This window comes from Mustela nivalis, assembly GCF_964662115.1.
Source record: "Mustela nivalis genome assembly, chromosome: 10".
Taxonomy (NCBI): Eukaryota; Metazoa; Chordata; class Mammalia; order Carnivora; family Mustelidae; genus Mustela; species Mustela nivalis.
The window spans coordinates 16,919,019-16,929,103 of record NC_139029.1 but is presented as its reverse complement, the minus strand read 5'-3'; the positions used below and the strand labels follow the sequence as shown (position 1 = coordinate 16,929,103).

General features: G+C 47.8%; 1 protein-coding gene across 3 annotated transcripts in view; it reads right to left on the bottom strand.

Moving 5' to 3' along the window:
• Positions 1 to 1,560: 1,560 nt before the first annotated feature.
• Positions 1,561 to 10,085, bottom strand: part of NIPAL3 (NIPA like domain containing 3) — a 52,375-nt gene continuing 43,850 nt past the window's right edge. For 2 of the 3 annotated variants that reach the window (XM_082684689.1, XM_082684690.1), the window contains one exon: positions 1,561 to 5,994. In XM_082684689.1, the coding sequence (XP_082540815.1) occupies positions 5,795 to 5,994 (200 nt within the window). In that variant the 3' untranslated portion in view covers positions 1,561 to 5,794. Of the gene's footprint in view, positions 5,995 to 8,863; positions 8,896 to 10,085 lie in introns of all 3 variants that reach the window. The other variant, XM_082684691.1, reaches the window with a different exon arrangement.

Sequence of the window (10,085 nt, the reverse complement as noted above, 5' to 3'; positions counted from 1 at the left end):
CACATGACTGTTTCTAGGGTGCGCTCTTGAAGATCCACATTTCTGCGTCAACAGGAGAAGGCAGCCTGCAATGTTTGCCCCGCGATGAGAATCTTCTCTCGTTATACTGGCCTCTTGGTCCATTCAGGCTGCTGTTAACAAACACTTCCATAGACTGGGTGGCTTCAACAAATGAACATTTAGTTCTCACAGTACGGGAGGCTGGGAATTCCAAGATCAAGGTGCCAGCAGGTTCAGTCTAGTGAGAATCTGCTCCCTGGTTCAGGTCTTCTTGCTGTGTCCTCACTTGACGGAAGGGGCGAGGGAGCTCTCTTTTTATAAGGGTGCTGTGAGATAACGGAAAATGCACATATTGGTCTCTGCACCCTGTCGCTGGCACAGAGCTCCTAAAACCCTTGTGATTTCCTCAGTGGTAAGAACACTCAGAGCAACTCTCATTCTAAAATTGTCTTTGATCTTGTTCCTGACTTAGGGCCCCTGAACTTTGTAAGTTTGTGAGTGATACGAGCACTAGGAGTGTATTTTGTTCTTTTTTTTTTTTTTTTTGAAGATTTTATTTATTTATTTGAGGGAGAGCGAGAGATCAAGCATGAGCAGGGGGAGGGGCATGGGGAGAGGGAGAAGCAGACTCCCCAGTGAGCAGGGAGCCTGAAGTGGGGCTTGATCCAGGGACCCCGGAATCATAACCCGAGCCAAAGGCAGATGCCCAACTGACTGAGCCACCCAGGCACCCTGCATATTTTGTTCTACAGAGGCAATGCCGGGTGGGCTCTTGGATGGCTCCTGGGTGGGCTGCTCACTAGAAAAGCCAAATCCTGATTAGAAGATGGGATTTTCAGCCCGCCCTCCAACCCCGGGAGAGGGGAGGGGCTAAAAACTGACTTACTAATTGCGCAGCCTCCATAAAGTCCAGTCACACAAGGAGGTGGGCCAAGACATGGACAATGGGAAGTCGAATGACCTCAACTCCTGGGGACAGAAGCTACTGCGGTCAGGACGCCCCCATTGCTTCAGCATAATGTAATAACCTGATGGGATGCTAAACATAGTTGCAAGACTTCACACCTCTTAGCTCATCTGAGCCTCATAATAACCCTTAGGTTGATCCTGCTACTGTCCCTATCTCACAGATGTCACAGATGAGGCTTAGAGAGTGACCAGCAACTTGCCATTGCCACACAGCTAATAATGGAGTTGGAATCAAACTTAAGCAATTAGCTACAGAGTCTATGGCCATCTTTCCCCCTACTGCAGGAAAAACAAAAAAGTGTTTAATTCAGCCTTCACTGCAATCATGGGCATCTCTAGGACCGTATTACTACAGGAGCCACTAGCTATGTGTGGTATTCGAATTTAATTAAATTTAAATAAAATTAAAAATCTAGTGTCTAGGATGCGCTTGCCACATTTAAACCACTCGATAGCCACATGTGGTTAGTGGCTGCGGTCCTTAGTAGCAGACACAGAACAGAACTTTCCGTCACTGCTGAAAGTTCTGCTGGACAGCACTATTCCCGACAACTTTAGAAAGAATTAGCCAAACATAAGACTCGAACTAAATAGGTGTCACATGGTCTTTTTTTAATTAAATACCACTTTATAATGTTATTTGCACCTAACACACACATTTTTTGAAAAATAAGACATGCTATATCAGTCATGGAGTTAACAAAATATAAGCATCCACATGGAATATATTCTAAGGTGACTTCAGTTACACAGCGTCTCAGAGAAACACGCAGTTCTTTTTTTCTTTTTTTTGCCCATCAGCCACCGTTGGACCAGATATGGAATTCACAAGAAGGCGGGGTGGAGGGTCTCCAGCTCTACCCTGATGGATGTCCTGTGTATACCAGTACCACCAAGCTGGCTGGTTTCCCCCGGAAAAGCAGCGGAAAGGTCGGTCCTCTTTTCCCTACCCAGCAATCAGTTTCATGCTGCAAAGATCCCACGTGACCTGAAGTTTAATGCAATGGCCTCATCAGATGCGTCTTCAAGGGAGGGGTCCAGGGAGGGTCTGAGCTCTCATTAAAGCCCACTGGGACCAGTCTTAGAACTGGTTCTAATGTCTGATTAGAGAACCCAGAGTGCCAGTCTTTAGAAGAGGCGGACAGAGTGGAGTGCAGAGAGGAAGACCAGGGAGCAATGGGAAATTTGAACCCAAGTTTGGTGACCTTGCTTTAGGTACTGGTTGCTAGGAAAGAGAGAGAGGCATGCTTCTTAACATGGCTTGGAGCATTCCAGAGGACTTGGGAATCTCAGAGCCAGGAGAAAAAAAATAAAGACACTGGGCTGTGAGTAAAAAGTTGATACCCGCCCCCCCCAATGTCCCCTGTCCTAACAGCAAGTGCCACCAGTAAACAGTCCATTTCTACTTGGAGACAAAGGGTGGGAGAAGAAAGCCCCAGACAGACTCAGAACTCTGGAGTCCAAGGCCCCAGATTGGCTGCTGTCCCAGAGTCCCTAGGGGCCTACCCCGGCTTCCCATCAGGAAACTGTCCTGTGCTCTCTGCTCAGACTTGCTGTGCTCAGCTTCAGAGGACAACACCATCACCCACAACCAGCAGGCAGAGGCGGCCCAGGCCCCAGAGATGGGGGCTGGTGGTACCGAAAACATGACAGTCAGCTGACCTGAAACTGAAACACGCTTTTATCCATTCCTCTCATTCTTGCCTGGCTCGAGACCAAAAGGTGCATAACCAGAAAAAAGGGAATGGGCGGAGTGAGGTTGGAGCACATAAAACCCCAGAATGATCAGCTGGTCTGACATACTGAGATGGCTTCCCTGCTCACCTTCCTTCCTTTTTTTAAAAAAAGATTTTATTTATTTATTTAATTGAGAGAGAGAGAGCGAGCGAGCGCATAAGAAGGGGGAGCAGCAGTGGGAGAGGGAGAAGCAGGCTTCCTGCCGAGCAGGGAGCCCAATGAGGGGCTCGATCCCAGGACGCCAGGATCATGACCTGAGCCGAAGGCAGATGCTTCATGACGGAGCCCCCCAGGCGCCCCTGCTCATCTTTCATTTATCCACTCTGCCCTCATCCTGCCCACCTTAGAAAAGTCACTTGGAAAATCTGAAGAACAGCAAAATCAGGTTTTAACTCTCCTTTTTTGTTTTGTTCTGGTGGGCTTACAGCTTGACCTTGAAAAGTGACTTTTACTGTCCCTATATAGAGTATAATTCCCTATACTCTGCATAAAGCTTCTTTTCCAATCAGTGTTGATCCTGCTGTTCTCTCTTATGAATCATCAATGGCTCCCATGCTCTCTGAGATACACCTTGATCTCCTCTGGCTGGCATTCGAGGCCTCCATGAGCATCCACTGCTTATCTTTCCAGCTTATCTCCCACCATCCTCTCTATCTCTCTTTTCTTTGCCAACACCCACTCCCCATCTCAGCCCCTTTGCAAATGCTGGCCCCTCTGATGGGGGCAGAGGGAGGTGGTCACCCTACTCACATCTTTGCAAGATTTGCCCCATTGATGAGCAAAGCCCGAATCATCACCAGTTCTTTTTGCTTTTTAATTAATTAATTAAAAAATTTAAAACATTTTTAAGTATTTTAAATTTAGAAAATTAACTATTTAAATTTAGATTTAATATTTTAAATCTATACCACACATGGGGTTTGAACTCATGACCCAGAGATTAAGAGTCACATGCCCAACCGAATGAGCCAGCCAGGTGCCCCCAAAATCATCTTGGGTTCTGAATAACCTGCTCTGGGCTTGGGCCTGACCTTTAGCAGGGCTTCCTTAACCATCCTTTTTCTGTGTGCCATGGTTACTCTGTGCCCACCCCCCTACCCTCCCTGTTGTATCTTCCATTGCGGGTCTGCAGGGCAGAGACCACGGCTATTCTTTGTAGCCCTCACCATCCAAATGCTTATTTATTTAGTTTTTTAAAAGATTTTACCCATTCACTTGAAAGAGCGAGAGCGAGAGAGAGAGAGAGAGAGAGATCACACACAAGAGTGGAGAGGGAGTAGCAGACTCCCCACTGAGCAGGGAGCCTGACAGGGGACTGAGCCAAAGGCAGACACTTAACCAACTGAGCCACCCAGGCGCCCCCATCCAAATGCTCAGTAAAGCACAGCAAATGCGTCACAAATATTGTTGAACTGAGTGGATATGTATCCTGAAGAAAAAAGGTCATTGTCTGCTGCCTTCTTAGGCATGTCAGACACAATACCGAAATGGTGAAATGGTTATCACAAGCAACAGACGCCAGTTTTCAAAGTCAAGGTAGTAAATCGGTATGAAGCACAATCCATAAAGGTTAATGATCTATCAACACTGGTCTATTAACACTGTTATCTCGCCTATTAGTTAAAGAGTGCCTAGGGAAACAGTAAGGGTCGTTCGAAGTAGTAATCATGAGATGGATAAATGCCTCGGATCCTATGGGAATTATTTGACCTGCTAAAGGAGCCCTGGACAGGAAACAAGTTAGGGTAATAACAACTATCCAGGAGGGGTGTGGCGCCCCAGGTTTTCACAGCCCGTCTCTCTCAATTTCAAGGTGTGTGCTCCTTGGATCGCCTGCATCAGAATGACCCTGCTGTCCGTTAAGAATGTGGACTCTTTTTCCTCCCTGTCATTCCCATGGAGGAATGGGTGTAGGGGTGTAGGAATCTGCATTTTAAACACACTCCCTAGGGGATCGTTATGCTCAAGTCCGCAAACCCTTCTGGCATTCTCAGAAGTCTATAGTCAGTCCAGGAGAAGATAGTTATGGATGTAGCCAGAAAGAAAGCAGCAATCCCTTACCAAGAATGCCCGCTTTCCCAGACATACGCACATGGTGCGACCTAAAGGGTCTCGGTCAATTCCAAGGAAATGAACCAGTAATTCAAGTTTGGTTTGATGGAGAGAGGATGGAGGCTGTCTGCAGTAAGCACTCCCAAGCCTCCCAGCGGGTACTGGTGGGCAGGAACACACCCATGAAACAGCCAGATTTTCTGCCTATCTTTTTGTAAGTGGCACATTCACTTTTTGTAGGATGAAAAGGGATTTTTCTTCCTTCGTGGGCTAACGCATCGTTACCCCTGCTCCTGTCCTTATTTCGCGCCTTCTCTTAACTCTTAACCCGGGGCAGCGGGTGGGGGGGGGCGGGTTGGGAGGAGAAAAGCAATTACATAGTTCACAGAACCAAAACCAAATTAGTTTTCAGAGCAGATCTAATACAAACACACCAAGCATGTTTTCTCCGGAAGGGCACAGACCACTGGAAGGCCGAAGTGTATTTTCTACAGGTGGATGATAGGATGTTCCCAGCGCTGGCCTTACTATGCTTCGGGATGACAGCACAGATGTTAGTGGAAATGTGGAATGATGAGTGAGATGGGGAGGATCAGGCAAGGGAAGATTAGATTCTGAGGTCTCTAGCCTTTCACGGGATGTGGCAAGTGAGAACGGAATGTCTGCCTTGCTTTAGCCCCGAGGAACGCGGCAATCTTTGGTCACTGCCAGAGGAAGCTCAGTTACCATCCTTGGGGATCATGACTGCTTTCCCAAGTAGGCTGGACAGAACCAGGCAGAGTCTGAACTCTGCACTCCCTCCGACCCCGGGGAAGGGGGAATACAGGTTTCATCCCCACCCCCACCCCCTACCCGGTCATCTGAAACCTCTGAGACCAAGATAATATATTCTTTGCCAGAGATCCCCTTTTAGAGAGTTTTAAAAAAACAAGAACTTGAAAGGCAAACTTTAGAATTCAGGGTCGAACTGCTCACTGTCGGCCTGACTTGAGAGCAGTTATAAATGGAGGAAAGTGCAGTCTCCTTCAAGGCGGGCTCATTCCTTCTTGGTGTGTTCCAGGACTCGGTAGGGCACCCCAGAGGCACCCCCGGAGCTGTGTTCCTCTTGCATGACGGGCAGCGTGGCGGGAGCGTAGATCTCTGAAACGTTGTCGTTGTTTTCCAGGGCCCCATAGGAAAAAGAAGCTTTGAGGTCAGGCTGAACTGTCATTCCCTTGTCATGCATGTTTTGCATACCTGAAATGAAATCCATGTTCTCCAAATCATTATGCGGCAAGGGGGCCCAAGGTTGCTGCATCTCCCTCTACCCTACCACGGTCTGATTACAGGGCTCGGGTGCTAATCACGTGCCTTGCCAAGCTCCTGAATGCTTTAGATTAAAAAAAGAGCAACCATAAATGTATGCTAGAAATATTATGGTTGCCAAGCAACAGGGACGAATCTTCAGGAAACAGGCACACGGACCAGTCCCTGTCAAGAGAAGCCCGGGTTGGTCTAGAATGAGGCGGGAATGTGTGCTTGGGTCCCAGGAGAAGCACGACCAGCACTGTGCTTCGAACGTGGTAGATGCCAATACTTTACTACCGAATTAAACCAGGATCATTATCCCCTGGAGGGAAGAGGGTAACTTCCATGTCACGGACACCTGGTGGGGACACAATGCATCGTGACACTCAGAGAGAACGAGATCTGACCTTTCACACTGAACATCGCTGATCTGCAGAGAGGGGAGGTATGATACAGCCTGCTGCTTTTGAGCACGTGTGGACGCTGGATGTCTACTTACAGTCGAGAACAAAGACTTGAATCATTAATTCCGTTAGTCTTACTCGGCAAATCCTCCTGCATGTGGGCCCTGGGCTTGGAGGCCAGCTCTCTTCTTGGCAGGGAATGGAGATTTCAAATTCTCTTACCCCCAGGCTGTCTTATGAAACTGAACGCCAAGTGTCCTCCGTGAAACTATGACGATAACAGCAGGTGCTAGACTATTCCCTCTGCCCAGGCTCTGAGCTGAGGGTTTAGATCAGGACGGTACCAACAGCAAGCGTGAGAATAGCTAACAGGTACCGAGTGTTGAGTTGGGGGCAGACCCCGCTCTAACCAGCTGATAAGTTTTCTCTCTTCTGATCCTCATAACTACTGATAAGGAAAATGAGGCACTTGGAGGTCAGGTACCTTGCTTGAGGTCATCAAGATGGCAAGTGGCCGGGCTGGGATTCAAACTCAGGTGGTTTGAACGCTGAGGACCACGCTCAGCTGGAATGCTGTATGGCCTTCCTAGGAGCTTCCACCGAATCCCCCCGAGATCCCATCCTCATCGTCTGGGTAAGAAAACGGATTCTGAATGGTGAGGTTAATTGCCGAAAATCACAGAACTGAGATCGGACACCACAGACCATGGCCTTGTGACTCCATGAGTGGCCTGGGGAGACTCTATGCTTTCACACAGCACTAGCCTTAGCTCAAGAGCATCGGACGGGTATGGTCTACATCTGTGGTTTGGATTTTGGGATGGGGGCGCACTTGGGAGAAGTTGAGGGGTGCCTGTTGGCTTACCAGCCACAGTTTAGCTCCTGGATTTTTTTTCATAGTTCCTCAGCCAAAGAGCACCAGGATTACACCTAGAGTCTAACAGATGTGGCTTTATCATTCATTGCCATGAGAGAGTTGTCCACCGTGGGGAACTGTGGGATGCCTCAGTAGGAGGGTGTTAGAAAAGTCGGGATTTGTGTTAGGCAATTTGGGAGAGGGTTTAAGGAAGCTGGGCTAGGCTTTGGATTAGATGCTGTCGGGAAGTGGGACCAGTTTAGTAACTGGGAATCTTAATAATTCTTATCTAGATGGAGAGAAGGCCGTGTAGGCTCAAGCTGTACTTGGTAAAGAGGTGCCAGTCCCCCGTGGTTCGGTCAACGGTCACGTTTCATCTGCATTCATACATGACAATGGAGTGGCCCTGTTTGTATCTGGTCTATCATGGTTGGAGTGCCCCTGTCTGACGCTGAAGTTCTGGGAAGCTGCTTTTTGCCAGCCAGGGACACTGAGGCCCAGCTGGGACAGCTAGGCCAGCTCTCAGCTCACAGGGACAGCTTTATCTTTTCTCATTTTTTAGAAGTCTTTCACGTGCTAGAATTACTTAAATCCTCTCTAAATTGTGACCTGCAGCACATTTTTTGGAGAACTAAACGCCTCTTGAACTGTAGCTACTGTCTGCTGTGAAGCTGTTGATCTAGATGGACCAAAAGCAAGGTTCTAATGCTGGCCAGGGAAACCGAGTAGCTAGGAGACAATCTGTTGAATCGTTTTTTTTTTTTTTTAAATTTAATTAGTTAATTAATTTATTTCTAAAGTTTAAAATAAAATTTATTTAAGTAATCTCTGCACCTAATGTGGGGCCCGAACTCATGATCCCAAGTCAGAGCTGGGATCCGACACGGATGCTCTTAGGCTCTTTCTCTTTCGACTAAACCAGCCAGGTGCCCCCCCCCCTTTTTTAAACAGTTTTATTTTTCATGTTCTACCTGGCATCAGGTCAAACAAGTGTCTGAAATTTTCAAGGATTTTTTTTTTTTTTTAAGCAAAAGGGACGTGAAATCAAATTTAACCAGGCATCTACCAAGTCCCAAACACTGTGCAAGGGGCCTTTAACATATTATCCCACTACCCTGAAAGAGGGAATCCCAATTCACAAGTGAGGGTCGGAGGTCTTGGGAGGTCCAAGGACATGCCCAAGGTCACACCACGGGTGGGTGGTAGAGCTGGGATTTGAATCCAGGCCACCTGGACTCCAAGCCCACGCTTTTCACTGAAGAGAATACGTCTCTACCCCCAAGTGTCCTGACATGCTACAGCACCAGGGTGGGGTCTCCCTTGGTCAAGATCTAACCTCCCACCCATCACAAGGTACAAAGAGGAGCCCAGAGCCACATCCACAAACAGACCACAGAATGTTGGTATCTAAGGTTACCTTAGGTTACCTTCTATTTTCCACTAGCAGATACGTCTGTATAAATGCATACACAAATACTTAGATATATACACATACACAATTTGTAAACACACCAACACACAGATACACACACTTGCACACACAGAGTTGACACCTCACCTATCTGGAATTCAGCTATCCAGCGCCCTCATCTATCGGGGACACAGCCGAGAAACAAGGAAGTAAGCAAAAAAAAAGGCATCTGAGCAGCCCGATTAGATGTTTTAAAAGTCCATGCACTAAAGCTCATGCACTTAACTCCTAAGAGAAAGTGTAAGGCCCCGATTCAAAGCTTGTTTATACTAATTTTACGTACAGTTCAAACAGTGGGGTCAAATGAGACTTTTGACCCGCAAATGCTATACACAGGCGGGCTGGTAAGAGCATGAAGGACAGACGACAGCTTGAGAGCAAAGGATGAGGAAATTATATAAAAGTAGACACATACACCTTGGGGCCGTTTAAAGTCGGGGAACCTCAGTTGGCTCTGAGAACACACTGGTATCCCAGAGTACTTTAATCAGCAGTACTGTATGCCGTCCGTGGGCTTACAGTTTGCTCATTAGGGTGTCTTCATGAAGGGTGGGGCTTATGTTCTGGAGAGTTCCATCTTTTTTTTTTTTTTAAAGATTTTATTTATTTATTTGACAGACAGAGATCACAAGTAGGTAGAGAGACAGGCAGAGAGAGAGGGGTAGGCAGGCTCCTTGCCGAGCAGAGAGCCTGATGCAGGGCTTGATCCCAGGACCCTGGGATCATGACCTGAGCCAAAGGCAGAGGCTTTAACCCACTGAGCCACCCAGGCGCCCCTGGAAAGTTCCATCTTTACACCTAAAATAAAAATTCTGACTGAAAGTGAAAGCTAGTGGTCACTGGCAACCCACAGAACTGAGCTCAGCACACCTGGATGAACCTTCCTAATGTGGGTCCCTGTGGGCAGGGCAGGCACTCTCTGGTTCTCCACAGACTTCCCTACTCCCTTCTGTGCCATTCTCTGCAGAGTCACACCTTTAATTAATTAATTAATTTATTTATTTATTTGACAGAGAGAGAGATCACAAGTAGGCAGAGAGGCAGGCAGAGAGAGAGAGGAGGAAGCAGGCCCCCTGCTGAGCAGAGAGCCTGATGCGGGACTCGATCCCAGGACCCTGAGATCATGACCTGAGCCGAAGGCAGCGGCTTAACCCACTGAGCCACCCAGGCGCCCCGCAGAGTCACACCTTTGTTACTGTCATCGGCTAAAGGCATTTGAGCTTGGGCTTCTTGGTGTGAACCCCCAGCTCCTTGGGAAATTAGGCTTTCCAGAACAATCCGTGCTCTGGTGCCACCTAAGAAGTGAGGC